The 14,178-nt window shown below is 46.1% G+C and overlaps 1 protein-coding gene across 6 annotated transcripts in view; it reads left to right on the forward strand.

Moving 5' to 3' along the window:
• The window catches only part of NRP2 (neuropilin 2), a 116,305-nt gene that overhangs the window by 70,016 nt on the left and 32,111 nt on the right, over positions 1-14,178 (forward strand). For all 6 annotated transcript variants that reach the window (XM_015110774.3, XM_002799025.4, XM_028831018.2 and 3 more), the window contains exons 12-14: positions 494-634; positions 11,379-11,641; positions 13,702-13,798. In XM_015110774.3, the coding sequence (XP_014966260.1) occupies positions 494-634; positions 11,379-11,641; positions 13,702-13,798 (501 nt within the window). The remainder of the gene's footprint in view (positions 1-493; positions 635-11,378; positions 11,642-13,701; positions 13,799-14,178) is intronic.

A 14,178-nucleotide genomic window follows, 5' to 3' on the forward strand; every position in this document is an offset into this window, starting at 1 on the left:
GTCACTTTCTCCTCACTGGGCAGAACCTCCCAGGGATTTCAGTCTCTCTGGATGCTAATGGGCCGCCCCACCTCCTCTGAGAGCCAGGTTGGCAGGAGATGAGATAATACTTTTTTTGGGAGCCAGCCTTCCACCAGGGCACTGGGGAGACATTCTTCTCTGGCATTTAGGGAACAGCAATTTTCACATTTGTCTGCTGTCCGAGGTGGACAGAAGAGGCTGATTAGAGCCCGAAGCCATTTGGTGGCCTCATTTATAATTGCTTACTATGGGAACCACTGGCAGACTTGGCTTTCATGCCTGGGAAGGATGAGACCAAAGCCTGACCCGAAAGCCAGTGATCGCCAAGATGAGTTAAATGAATAAGCAAAGGAAGCCACTTCTTTCTCTGCTCTCCACTCAGGCCTTGCCAGCCATTTAAATAGTACTACTGTGGCTGTTCTCTGAACCCATTTCATTTGCCTTCCTTTGGGTTATTATTTTCCCCTTTTAGACAAAGATTTGCAGCTCCCTTCGGGATTCAATTGCAACTTTGATTTCCCCGAGGAGCCCTGTGGTTGGATGTATGACCATGCCAAGTGGCTCCGGACCACCTGGGCCAGCAGCTCCAGCCCGAACGACCGGACGTTTCCAGGTAAGCCAGCTGTGAGTGAAGAGATGAAAGAGTTAAGGCTAGCCTGTTCCACATACTTCAACCCCAGATTCCCTTACAAGCTTTGTAACTTCCCACCGCAGAGCAATCCTCTGTTCTTTGCCCACAAACCACCACAGTCTTTGCTCAAGACGTCACCTCAAAGAATAGCCGGTTGGTGGTTCCCAGCCTCTCTTGTGATTACAGCACAGCCTGGAAGCTGGGAGGGAGAGGGGGAAGCCAAGATAGAAGAAAGAGGAGAAAGAAAGAAGGGACAATTGGGAGGCCCTAGGAGATGGGGTGAGTCAATGTCCTCTTGTTCCCGTAGCCAGCACCCACTGCCGTTATCATGGAGCCCCTTGTCAACTTCGAGCTGGGTACTGTTCCTAAAATGGCTCATGGGGAGACCACTGGCCTTGAGTCTGATTTATACATCTCTGAGGGTGCCATTGCTTCTATACCAAGTCAATTTGAGGGACCAAAATGCGGCCACACCCATGGGTATCTAGCAGAGCTGCCTGGCACTTGGCTTCTAGAAGAGTATTGCTGCCAGTCCTGGATACATTGTTAAGCCCACCCTTTTAGTTTCAGAAAGCCAGATTTCAGAAGCCTCTCCTGACACTGCTGACAACAAGGGGTTGCCTCTAGCCCTTCTAAACAGGTAGCAAGCGTTGTCTGCTCTCTCCGCTGTTACGTGCTTTCACAGCAGTATGATGGTAAATGTTTAACAATAGGCTTTTCAGGGATTAAAAAAAACAACAACAACTGCTTTTTAACGTTTGTCACTTTCAGTGGTATAAATACCCTTACCATAGCTCCACTTAAGCTACCAACACAACATCAATGGAGATGGAGTTGAGAAGTCAGTAATAGAGCATTATACAGTTTTTTTTTCCATTGTGCAAATACAGTAGACAGAAATGACTCCAGAAGTATAGATACTGATAAAATGTATTAAGATAACTAGCAAGTGTTGAGTTTTCAGGATTTGTTACCTTTGTTTTTTAATACAGTGTATTGAATTATAGCTTTATATAATTTAATTTTTACCAATGAATACATTTAACAACTGGCTTACAAAACACTTGACAAGCAGCTCTCACAAGCTGGTACGCCTTGGCTCCAGCACAGCACTGAGTGACTCTGAATTCTCCTGTACCTCCGTCCTGGGCCTGAGACCTCCATCAGCACTGGAGAGGAGAGGGGTGAATTCTGGAAATTTAGTAGATCAGTTTGCCAGGGCACAAAAGGAAAAGACTAGAAAATAAAAGAGGGAAAGGGACCTTCCCTTCTGCAGGCTTCCTTAGAACTACTTCTCACCCCAAGCACTGGCGTGTCCCTTCTTCCTGGGGGGCGGCAGTGGGACAGACGCTAGGAGAGCACTTGGAGCTGGCCTCCTGACACAGCCCACACTTGCTTCCCCGGAGGGTCACAGTGCCTGATCCGGAAAAAAACATTTTCATATTTCAAGTGTTTATCTCTTCAGCATTTGAGTGCTCAGAGAGATTAATATCTGAAGATCACCATGGCCTCGGGCAACAGAAGAGAACACTTACCCCAGTCCAGCCTTAATCACCCTCCCTTCTCTGTTCACTGCAATAATGTTTAATTAATATAATGAGCCTCCTGCACGTTGGGAAAAAATACTTATTTTTATAACCCAGCCTGGATTTTTCATTTCATTTCCACTCCTTTGAGACTGCATCCAATTAATTCATGGTTGTTCCCAACCCCCATGTTGTACCTGAATGTAAAGAAGGTTTGTGAGGTCTGTGTAGGTGTGCGTATTCTAGTGTTAATGTGTGTGTGCATGAGTGTGTTTGTGGTTTCTGTGCATGGGGGGGTGTGTGTGTGTGTGTGGTACATACCTCAGCAGAGGTGCTTTGCAAAAAAAGATATAGCCTGGGTCCTCTGCAGGCTGGGGAGGTTGGCTGGCTCTTATTCAGTGTCTGTCCTCAGGTTCATTCTAATGATTCTGGCCTCCTCCCTTGTACTCTTCTAAGCATACTTTTTCTGGGAGTGTCTGAGGGCAGCCCTACCCAGGCCACAAGGCCACCAATTACCGAGTCACAGCTCTAGGGGAGCTTAAGTGACCTCCCTCTGACCCTGGCCTGGACCTCTGTTTCTTCACCCGTTCACCACCACCTCCTCCTCGTCCAGTCCTGGCCTTCACCCGAAAGCCCCTATGGCTGACCCTTGCTACTGGTGGTTGGGAATTCTAGTCTTTGTCCTCCTTCCAGCTGATTCATTACACCCTGTGGTTTGGGAGGGCTTTTCAGAGCAAGCTTACAAAGTGGGCAGAATTCCAACCTTTGGCTGAATGGATGGGGACAGCGAGAAAATTAGGGCCATAAGGAACTGCTAAATCTAATGTTGTTCCTCCCTTAAGATATTGAAAGGGAAAATAATTATTTTCCTATTCCAGAGGAATCCCTGAAGTTTGGGAAAGTGGCACTTGTAACCTGCCTCCAGGAAACAAAATCATAATATTGTTCTCAGAGCCCTTCCCTCTATCCTCTGATGACTTTATGAACCGTTCTCTGTATTTCCCATTTTCCTTCTCCTTACAAAGCTCGATACTGGGCGTTAAGCAGGAGAGGAGAGAAAGCCCTTTCTGTTCAGGGTGGTCCTTTCTTCTTCTTCATCGAAAAAAAAAGGAGGGGGTAGGCCCTGAGGGGATTGGGGAGAAGGGAAGCAGCTGGCTTGGTTGGGGGCAGAGCAACTGCTAATGGGTTCAGAGCGGCTGGCGCCCACGGAGTCAGCCTGAAAGCCTGTTGTGTGCCACACTTTGCCATCCACAGAGGGGACCGTCCCACTCTTCACGAGCGTGTGCCATATGCTTCATCCCCTTATGAGATAGGCAAACAGAAGTAATGAAATTTAAGAAAGGAGGTGTCTCCATCAAGTGTGGGGGCACCAGGATGAAGAGACAGGTGGACAGGAAAGGATCTAGCTGTGTTAAAGTACCCGACACAGGCCATAGGATGAGCAGGGCCTGTGGAAGCTGCTTACATTCCTTGGATGTTTTCTGATTTCGTTGTTTTCTCATATTTTCTTTCTTTTCCTTTTCCTTTTAAGTAAGCAATTAGTTCTGTTCTTTTTGGCCAGTGGTTGCCTAAGGCTGACAAGACACCCACTGGTTTCATTCCACTGTTTTTGTTTTTCAAGATAGTCTTTCAAGCCACTCAGAATTTCTGTTTTTAGTGCTTTGCTTGTGGCCTAGCTGCCTGGAGGGTGTTCACACCAGCCTCTCGGGACCCTGTTCCAAATTCAGTGACCCCTGCTAGCTGCAGAGGAACACTCAGTGTTCTCTAAGAAGACACTTTGGCTTTCCTCTGTAGTGACAATGACATAGGAAGCACCCCCTTAGTAGGAGATGGCATGTTTCCTACATTCTCAGGTGCTTTGATCATAGACAGTTTTAAGAATGATCAGAGCCCAGCCTTTAAGAACTGAGGCAAAAACTCATAGGGTGAGCAGGTATCTAAAGCTGCAGCATTGAATATGGTAGCCATGAGCCATGTGCGGCAATTTTATTTTAATTAATTAAAATTACTGCAGTCAAAACTTCAGTTCTGCTGTCCCACCAGCCACATTCCAACGGCACAATAGCTACACTGTATTGGTCAGTGTATAGACAGGGCATGTCACTGTATACACGGCATCATCACAGAGTGTTGTATCGAACAACACCACTCTGGTGCTTTGGTCATCAACATGAGAGCAACCTCCAGGGACCCTTGCTGATGCTTTAGTTCCCTGGTTTTGGTGTGAACCGAGAAGCAAGTAATGGAGGGATGTGTCTTCTCTGAGATCTCTTGATGGGAGTGTTCAGTGGCTGGTATCTTTATAGCTGTTTTATTCTCCCTCACTGGATAACTACAGTAAAGTAAACAAGTAGCATGGCATTAGATGGTGTAGGAACTATTGTGACTAATCAAAAAGAGCATTGTAAGTAAATATTAATACTAAGTAAGGTCAATAATCATCATCATTGTGATTGCTGTAGTCATTATTATTGTCAGGAACGACACAAGATGAGATAAAGGGTACTAGGCCAGGTCAGCTTCAGAACCCTCCAGTGTGTGTTCCCCCTATATGTGTACTCTTTGATTCGTGGGCTGGCCTTGTGAAGTCTGATTACAGTATTACTTCAATGACTTTAAATCATGAAAGTGATAGATAGAAAGAAAACAAGCGAACCTGATATTGAGCAGAGGTTTGACTGCCTAGCCACAGCCTATAGGATTGAGGGAATAGAACCTTTACTCTAGGCTCAAAAACAAGCTCAAGTGGGAGTAAGTCGAGAATCTTAATGTTATGAAAGATCCAAATTTTATAAACGGTGACTGGCTATTCCTTCAAATTTAAGTGGTAAGATTGTTAACACCTCATTGGGGCTATTTTGATGCAGATTGGGCCATTGAATGAATTCCGTTAGAGTGGGAGACCAGAGCCTTGATTCACTGGAGGCACACACAAGAAAATTAAGTGAAGTGTGGGTGGGTATGGTGAGTGGATGGTTGCCGAGAAATCAGAGGAAATAATTGATAAGTGAATTTACTCATAATGGGCTTGATTTTTTGACAGTGAGCAAGTGGTGACTGAATTGAAAAGCAACTCTGAGTTCAAAAGATCGGGTGGGACCAATGGCAGCACACAATTCATTGAATTGCTGTTAGATTGAACTGTCTTCAGAAAGAGTTTACTGTGGCTTGGCTGGGGCACAGACACTGCAAATCCAGAGACAGAACTTCCTGGGCTCTGGACCATGATAGATAATTAAAGATCAGGAGCAGCTTGACTAAAAGAAAGCCAATAGTCAAGGAATAATTTCAACTGGAAAAGAAAAGGATAGAAGCCCTTCTTTAAGGAAGGTAGAAAAATGTCCCTGGCTTTGCAGGAAAAAATAACAGCAGGAAGAAGCTTTCTTTACCCTTTTTTTTTTCCTGCAAATCATGATTGGTTGAGTCCCCCAGCAGTGTGTGGATTGATAACGAAGGGGCAGAATGACAAGACTGCCTCAATGGCAAAACCTTCATGAAAGCCGACATAGCAAAAGACAGCTCTGGGTAGATTCCTGCAAGGACTAGGACTGAAACCTTCACTGTCCACAAAACGGTCTGTTGTAAACCTTGAGAACATCTTGCTAAGTTTATCCAAAGTCAGTGTTTCCCTTAACTGGTTGCTAATTTGAGGACCTTAGCAGAGATAGGCTGACCTTGGAAGGCCAGCTGAGGGCTGACTCATGTTTTAAGCATGGACTATGCGAAGAGACTACATCTCCTACAGCACTAAATATTCTTTCAGATGGTCGTTTTAGTAGGAGGGCAAGATGCTAGCCAGGAGATGTACGTGTTGGACAGATGGTGTGTTTGGCTTTGTGATAGCCAGGAGGATCAAGCTGGTGATTTATTTCAGGGTTTGGTGAGGTGTAGACACAACTGATTCCATTGCTGTTGGGCCAGTCGCAGTCACATGTTCACATGACACTTAAGCAGCTGAAGCCAGATGCGGCCGTAAATCGCCAGGTGAAATATCAAGAGACCTTTCCAGAGACAGCAGCAGGTTAAAATGCTGAACGGCCCTGTCCTCTGTGCTTCCTCTTCACCCTTTTGAACTCCCGTTGTTCATTCCCAGGCGATTGTTTTCCCTGTGTCATTGGCAACAACACATGTTTTGGGTCAAGGACCCAGCAAAATGCCTCCCAAATATGTCAGGTCCAGGAGGAGAGGGATTGTATCTCTGGGACATTATTTCTTCATTCTCTTTCAGCAATCGAACATATTTCCTTTCCATTGTCTTTTTCTTGGAAGCTGTCCATTGCTGGCGTCATAGCCATCAGCTACAAGAACAAGAAGGCAGCTTCCAACAGGCAGGGCTGGTTCTTAGCTGGTCAGTCGTCATGTTCAGGCAACCTCTTGACAATCCAAAGGGCTTTACCTCAAGCTTCAAGTAAATAAAAAAGTAGCCCCCCGCCCCCACCATACCAGCTTTATTCACTGTCAAGTAATCAGTAGCCACTGTATACTTAGAACACCTTCTGTGTCTGACAGTGGTGGGCCATAAATCGGGAGATTCCAGAAGAACAAACTTCAGTTGCAGCCCGTGTTTGATCTCAGTATCTACGTGTGGGTGCCATGACTTAAAAGAGCTGAAGCATTTATAGTAGCTTGGAAGAAGGGTCAGTGGAAAACCAACACTGCCCTAGAAAGTAGACATTTGAACCATGCCCTAGAAAATAGACATTTGAACCATGCCCTAGGAAGTAGACATTTGAAGGGGCAAGGGTTCCTAGAGAAGCAAAGACTACAAGTTTTAATTCTTCACAAGTGAAAATGTCTCTTAAGTCGGAGAACAGAAATTGGCTGTGCTCCATCAGGGGTAGAAGGAGGAAATGTCTCTAAATGACAGCAGGAAAACTTTAAACTGAATTTAAGAAGTTCCTGATGGTTAGGGTTGTAACCTAGAAAACACACTACAGACGTGGCCTATGGAAACTCCTTCTCTGGAGAATTTAAAGTAAAGGGTGGACAGCTGTTCTCAGATGCTTTTGGCATGGTTCCTCTGGGAGTCAGGACTGGTCTGCCCTAAGGTCACTTGAGGTCCCACTCTTGTTCCAGGATCATGTAGTATTTTATTTCATCTACTGTGATGAACACAAAAGACCTGTAGTGAACCTTGCAGGATGGAAAACTTGGGGCCGGCTGGTTTTTGGAGAAAGAGCAGATAGGGAGAACCAGTCTTATTCCAGAGAACATCTTTACTGCCCTCATGCCAAACATACTTCTTTTTGAGTCTTGGATTGGCCTTCCTGGGTTATTGGCGGTCTTTCTATCCTTTTTCTTTCCAAGTAAAATAAAGGCAAGCATAGGAGGCAGTGTGTAGAGTGATATTAATAGTAATAACTTTTCCTGAGCTCTTATTGTGTCCTTGTTACTGTGCAAAATACTTTACATGGCTCATTCCATTTACTCTTCCCCCAACTCTATGCAGTAACACTGTCTTTGAATCCATTTTGCAGATAGAAAGACTGAGGCTTTAAAAGCTTAGTGAGTTAGGCTGGGAGTCCAACCCAGATGAGAAGCTATGCTCTGGCAGGTTTACTCAGTCCAGTCAGGATTCAAATCCTACATCACTTCAATTCTCTGAGCCTCAGTTTCTTTTTGGTGAAAATGGAGAAGATGGTGTTTATTTTGCAGGACTAGATTTCACAGGGAAGGTGACATCAGAGGAGGCAGGTAAAGCCTCCCATGCGATCGCACACAGGCAGCAGGTATTCAATGTGTTCATTCCTTTCCCCCTGCTCTTCTTCTCCCTTCCTTGGGCTTTTCCTGGTCTGAGTCATTCCTTCATGATGTCCCTGGTTCTAATCAGGCCTCTCTCAGTGACAGGCGCTTTGCAGCTCAGCATCTCTCTGACTGATGTCTACTGCTAATTCCTTAAATTTACATATCATCTTTCTTCCCTGGAGCTCATAGCACTTAACAGACAAGTGGGGCACAAATGATTTAACGAAGTAAAATCCAGAGGCCTGCTCGTCTGGAGATTCTGCAAACTAGTGGATTAGCTCAGATGTCAGCACTGAATTATGATCCTTCAGCTGCTCGTGCTAAGCATGCCACTAGCATTAACTCCCCGGTCTTGCAATGGTCCCTTAAATCATGCATAGAGATTGTCATTTTATTGTGAGAGGGAGAGGAGAGGGGAGGGGGCTACCTGGGGGGCAGTCACTGGAAGGGGCAGACTGTGAAACCTTTGGCCTGGCTGTGCCTGGAGTTTTAGTAACAGGATGGGTAAATAGAACAGACCCAGATACAATCCACTTAGCCCAGTTCTTCACACCTCCACACACATCTTACTTACCAAATTCTAACCATGATGCCATGATTTCCCTGCCGCTTAAGAATGTAAATTCACACAAGTGATAGTATTTCTGCCAAACAATTTTCAGGCAGCAAGTGGGTCTTATTTGCGAAACTGTGAAGGAAGAAGGCTGAATAATAAATCTCTAAAATCTGGTTTCCTTTATATATGAGCTGGCAACAGTAAGGGCTTGGAAATTACCGGGAGTGTGGGAGCATTTGAAGGGTTCTCACTGGTGTCTCGGTACACTGGGTGCTTCCACAAGCCACCTTGTCATTACTGGTGCACCTCACCTTTGAAAGGGGCTGTTGGCTTGGGAGGGTAGAGGGAGTTGTGAAGGGATTATATCAAAGGGATTATGAGAAGCTAGCTGATTCTCCTGTCCTCATTTCCAATGTATAGCCTCATATCATTCTTAACCATGTATTTATCATTCTCCATTCATCCATTCATTCATAGAAACAAAATTTTCTTGAGGAGTGGCATATATATAGCACTGTCTAGGGGTAGAGAGAAGAAGCAGTGTTAAACCTTATTATTTGTAAGACCAGCATTTACAATATAACTGGGGTAATAAGACACACCAAAAAACCAGTTAAATTATAACGCCTGGCAGTGGGTGATTACCTGCTGAAATCCATGGAAAATGGCCTGAAGTCCTTTTAAAAACAAGGTAAAATCAGCAGTACAGTCAGTAAATGCTAGAGTTGTTGAGAAAAGAAGGGGATTAATGTTGCGTGTGCCAGAATCGTTAGGAGAAGAACTAGCCAAAGAGACGGGGTAGGTGGAGTGGTTCGAGGAGTGGAGAATTACAGCTAAGAGGAGAAAAAGCAGCAATGGACCCAGTGGGGAAGCCAGTTTGCCTTAAACAGAGTGTGATTGATTGCAAGGACTTGGGGCAAGCTACCTGCAGAGCGGCTGAAATAAAGAACTTATTGCATGAAGGTGGAAAACCTGCAGTCAGGTCTGGGCTCTGCCATTGCAGTCGCCTCTCTACCTTGGACAAATCACTTTAACCTTTCTGAGCCTGTTTCTTCATCAGGTGCAAAGTAAGGTTAGTAAGTCCTAGCTCACAATAATATAGAAAGGATGAAATGAAATATTGCATGTAAATGTGCTTGTAACCTGTAAAGCATTATGCAAGAATGAGCTTTAATTATTATCATTAACAGCAGTAATAGTAAGATCTGATAGGGGAAGCACAGGTTTAAAAGATCTTTGCGGGTCTGATATGGCATCGGTGTATCCTCCCTCAGCAGACACCATTATTAATTCTCTTCTGTAGACAGCTGCCTTTTAGTTATCTGTGCTGATTTTGGCCTCGCAGAGGTCACACCTTGTGGGGTATGTAGACAGATATGGCTTTGGATGGTTGAGGAGGCACAAACTGGAATCCCACATACGCATACTAAACTGGTCTCATTTGACTTCAGGGGAGCATAGCTTCTGAAGCACTAATCCCAGATAGTCTAACAGGAAGGGGCTTAGGGGAGCAGGGAGGTAGGTGAGGCAGCTGGGGAGCCGAGAAGGGAAGAGCTGTTTCTGGGCCACTGATGGGAGGTCCAGCACAGGCTCAGCGCTCACCTAGACAGGTGAGGTCAGCAAGATTAATAATAGCAAAGCAGTGGTCCAGGGACTATTTCATTGATTCTAGGCTCTAGAATCCTAGCCCATCTACTGTGACAAGTCCAGGATGTTCACATTCCCTGTGGTGTAAGAAAGCTCTGTGCACCTGTCCTAGGTTAACATGACCTCACACTAACATGATCCTAAGGCATCTGACATGCCCATGTTCCGTGCTGCACATGTGGTAGAAAAGTGGCCCTGACATCTTGCAGAAGTATTCAGCCTCAGACGCCCCTATGTTTCAGGGCCAAAAAGAGGTAGTGAGATTTCCTCACCAAATGCCACCTTGTTCTCTGTACAAGTGGCCAGAACGGTCCTGTACAAGTTGGATTTGAAGGTGCAGGTCACACCTGTGTTCTGTAAGGCATGTAGTCTGCCAACAACAACAAGAACTCGGTCTTCCACGTGAGTGTCTGATGAATTTGAAACCAATCAGCCAAAAGGCCATTCTCTAAACATTTGGATTGGTAAACCCTTAATTTCCCAGAACACATATATTCTCTGCTAAACACACAGCCTTTGTTAATAATAATGACAGCACCTTTATCATTGGAGTCATATGTGCCTGGCTGTCTGAGAAAGGCCAAGTTCAAGCCTCCCTGAATCACCCCTTTCAGCTCCCACCCTCTGTTCTGCTTGAAGGTGACACTGGGCTTCCGAGTCACAATCACTAGAGCCCGAGCATCATCTAGGAGCACTGACGGAGACAGAAGGTTTTACATGTCAGCCATTTGGACAGTACCCAGCCAAGATGGCCAGGGCTGGAAGCATCAACCACCTGGTCATAGTCACCCTCCAATCTAGCAGCCACCTCACCCCCTATAATCTGTTCCCTTGTAATTCAGTCCATCAGATTGCACTGGCCCTTTGGGTGAGTTAATGATAAATAAGATGTGGGTCTGGCCTTGCAGAATCTAGAGGGAGAAGAAGGGCACACGCACGACTAGCCAAGACGTAAGGCGGCCGCGCTGGGTGCTCCACGTGAAAGAGATGGAAAAGAAATGATACCTGGAAATAGGCAGGAGGGACCGATTTGACTTACAGACTCAAGAAAGGGCTTTAAGAAGACACAACATTTGAATCAAGGCTCTGCAGGAGCCTTAAGAAAGGGTCACAGAGCCTGGAGAACAAGGACATGAATAAACCAAAGACACCAAAACTCAGTCCCAAGTTTCCCCTGGAGAGGCCACAGCAGCACACTGGTGTCTTTCCCAAGTGTTTATCAAGAACCTCTGTTTGGGTTTGTTTCCGCCAGATGACAGGAATTTCTTGCGGCTGCAGAGTGACAGCCGGAGAGAGGGCCAGTATGCGCGGCTCATCAGCCCCCCGGTCCACCTGCCCCAAAGCCCGGTGTGCATGGAGTTCCAGTACCAGGCCACGGGCGGCCGCGGGGTGGCGCTGCAGGTGGTGCGGGAAGCCAGCCAGGAGAGCAAGCTGCTGTGGGTCATCCGCGAGGACCAGGGCGGCGAGTGGAAGCACGGGCGGATCATCCTGCCCAGCTACGACATGGAGTACCAGGTGGGGTGAGCAAAAAGGGAATCTTGTGATCCGTATTTCAATATTTCAAAGGGCCGAGCCCATTCATCATTAGGGAACGTGGTTAAGCGCTACTGTTTTCATTGTGTTTCTCACGTTACCATGGCAACTGAATGACACTCTTATTTGTTATTCAGAATATGCCTATCTCTACACCCAGACTTGGTTCTTTGTTCCTCCTGTTGCCTTTTATATTGCTGAAATCTCCAACAAATGTTTCTCCTCTCCATTTTATTTTAGATTGCAATCAGGTAAGCTGACAAAGGGACACAGAAGCCAGGGAAATAAACACAAACAAACACTCCACACACAAGAAAAGAGGTCTGTGGAGCCCCTTCAGATCTGGGGAGGAAATAGGATAATCTCCCAGACCTGTCCCAGGGAGTGTGAACGCAGGAAGGGGAACGGGTGCTGTTCGCGCTCAGTGGCCAGCAGACGTGAGAGGCTCCTGAGTGAGTGCTCTCTCTCTCTCACCAGCTCCCGGGATGGAGTTCTGTTATCTCTGCCCCACAGAGCAGGAGACTGAGGCACAGATGGGTATGTTCAGCCGTGGTTGCAACTTGGGTAGGAGTAGACACACTGTGGAAGAGGTGACTGAGAACCAGCCAAAGCATTAACCTTCTCCTCCCCAGACGAGGAGCAGCAACAGATGGCTGGTGCCGCAGCCAACTGCTCACCCAGCTTGCCAAAGGACATGTGCTAGTTTGCAGAGAGGAACCTGGGGAGGGCGAGCATGAGGAATGACTGAAGACCACAGAGCCCAGGGGCTTCAGTGTACAGCCTGCAGTCCCTGCCCCTTGAGGTTGCAAGGCATCCTGAGACCCTCTCCACCCCCATCTGGGTCCCCACTTACTTGCCTGAGAGCATTGTATTGTAACTACCTGTTTGCATTTGTGTCTCAGCCACTAGATGGGTGAGCTTCTCTGAACAGAGATCTTGTCTTAATAGGCTTTGTTACTATCCTTGTGTCCAGCGCATAGTAGGTGCTCAATAAACGGCTGGTTTAAAAACAAATTCTTTTCCTCCGAGTTGTAATAATGAAGCCCTAAGGCAATTTATAATAAGAAGCACACATCCAAACCTATGTGCTGTATTTCTCACATTACCCCCACCCACTCGTATCTTCTGAGTTTTCAAATACCTGGATTGGGCATTTGAAAGATTTATGAGACAGGAACCTTGAAAATAGTGAGGGAAGTTTCAACCCCCCTTTCAATATTCTCTGATTATGGCCCTTTTAATCAATACATTCTAGTTACTGGACAACAATATCCACCACCTTGTTATGTTTTCTTACCCCCTTAAATATGCATTTGATTTGAACAAACTCATTTTATATTAAGATTTCAAGAGCTGTAGCCATGTGGTCAACAGATGTGTACCAGGTGCAATCTCACACACACACACACACACACACGCAATCTCACACACACACACACACACACACACACTCACACACACACACACACACACACACACACACTCACACACACACACACTCACTCACACACACACACACTCACACACACACTCACTCACACACACACACACACACACTCACACACACACTCACACACTCTCACACACACTCACACACACACACACTCACACACACACACACACACACTCACACACACACACTCACACACACACACACACTCACACACACACTCACACACACACACTCACACACACACACACACACTCACACACACACACTCACACACACACACTCACACACACACACACACACACACGCTTTAAGCTGCAGCTAACAGAAACTTGGAAATCTTTTTTTTTTTTTTAATTTATTTATTATTATTATACTTTAAGTTGTAGGGTACATGTGCCTAATGTGCAGGTTTGTTACATATGTATACTTGTGCCATATTGGTGTGCCGCACCCATCAACTGGTCATTTACATCAGGTATAACTCCCAATGCAATCCCTCCCCCCTCCCCCCTCCCGAAACTTGGAAATCTTTGCACTGTTTGGACTAAGAGACTCAGTTAACCATGGCTCGTATTCTTCCGGCTTCTAGATTGTGTTCGAGGGAGTGATAGGGAAAGGACGTTCGGGAGAGATTGCCATTGATGACATTCGGATAAGCACTGATGTCCCACTGGAGAACTGCATGGGTATGTGAATATCTGTCTCTTCGTGGCTCTTTCAAATAAGGCACCAAGGGCTGGGATAAGCAAGAGGAGGCAGGACACCATTTTCCAATGCAGTCGTTACCCGGGGGGTGGGGCAGCAACAGTCTCTGCAGGAGGTAAGGTGTGGGTGTAGTTGTGTCTTATGCTGGGTTCAGGGTGGGGGGTGGTGTGAGTGAGGGGAAGGCTTAGATCCCTGTTCCCAATCAGAAATAGACGTGCACTAAGTACATGGAGGTTCAGGGTGCCAAGACCCCATCAGCAAACCCCAGCTTTTCGCAAAGAAAATGCTAGAGGACGAAAGCAAATGCCAGTCAAAATTATATGCTGGAAAGGTTTGATGGATTTAATGGAAGCCTTTACCG

This window comes from Macaca mulatta, chromosome 12 (genome assembly GCF_049350105.2).
Source record: "Macaca mulatta isolate MMU2019108-1 chromosome 12, T2T-MMU8v2.0, whole genome shotgun sequence".
Lineage (NCBI taxonomy): Eukaryota > Metazoa > Chordata > Mammalia > Primates > Cercopithecidae > Macaca > Macaca mulatta.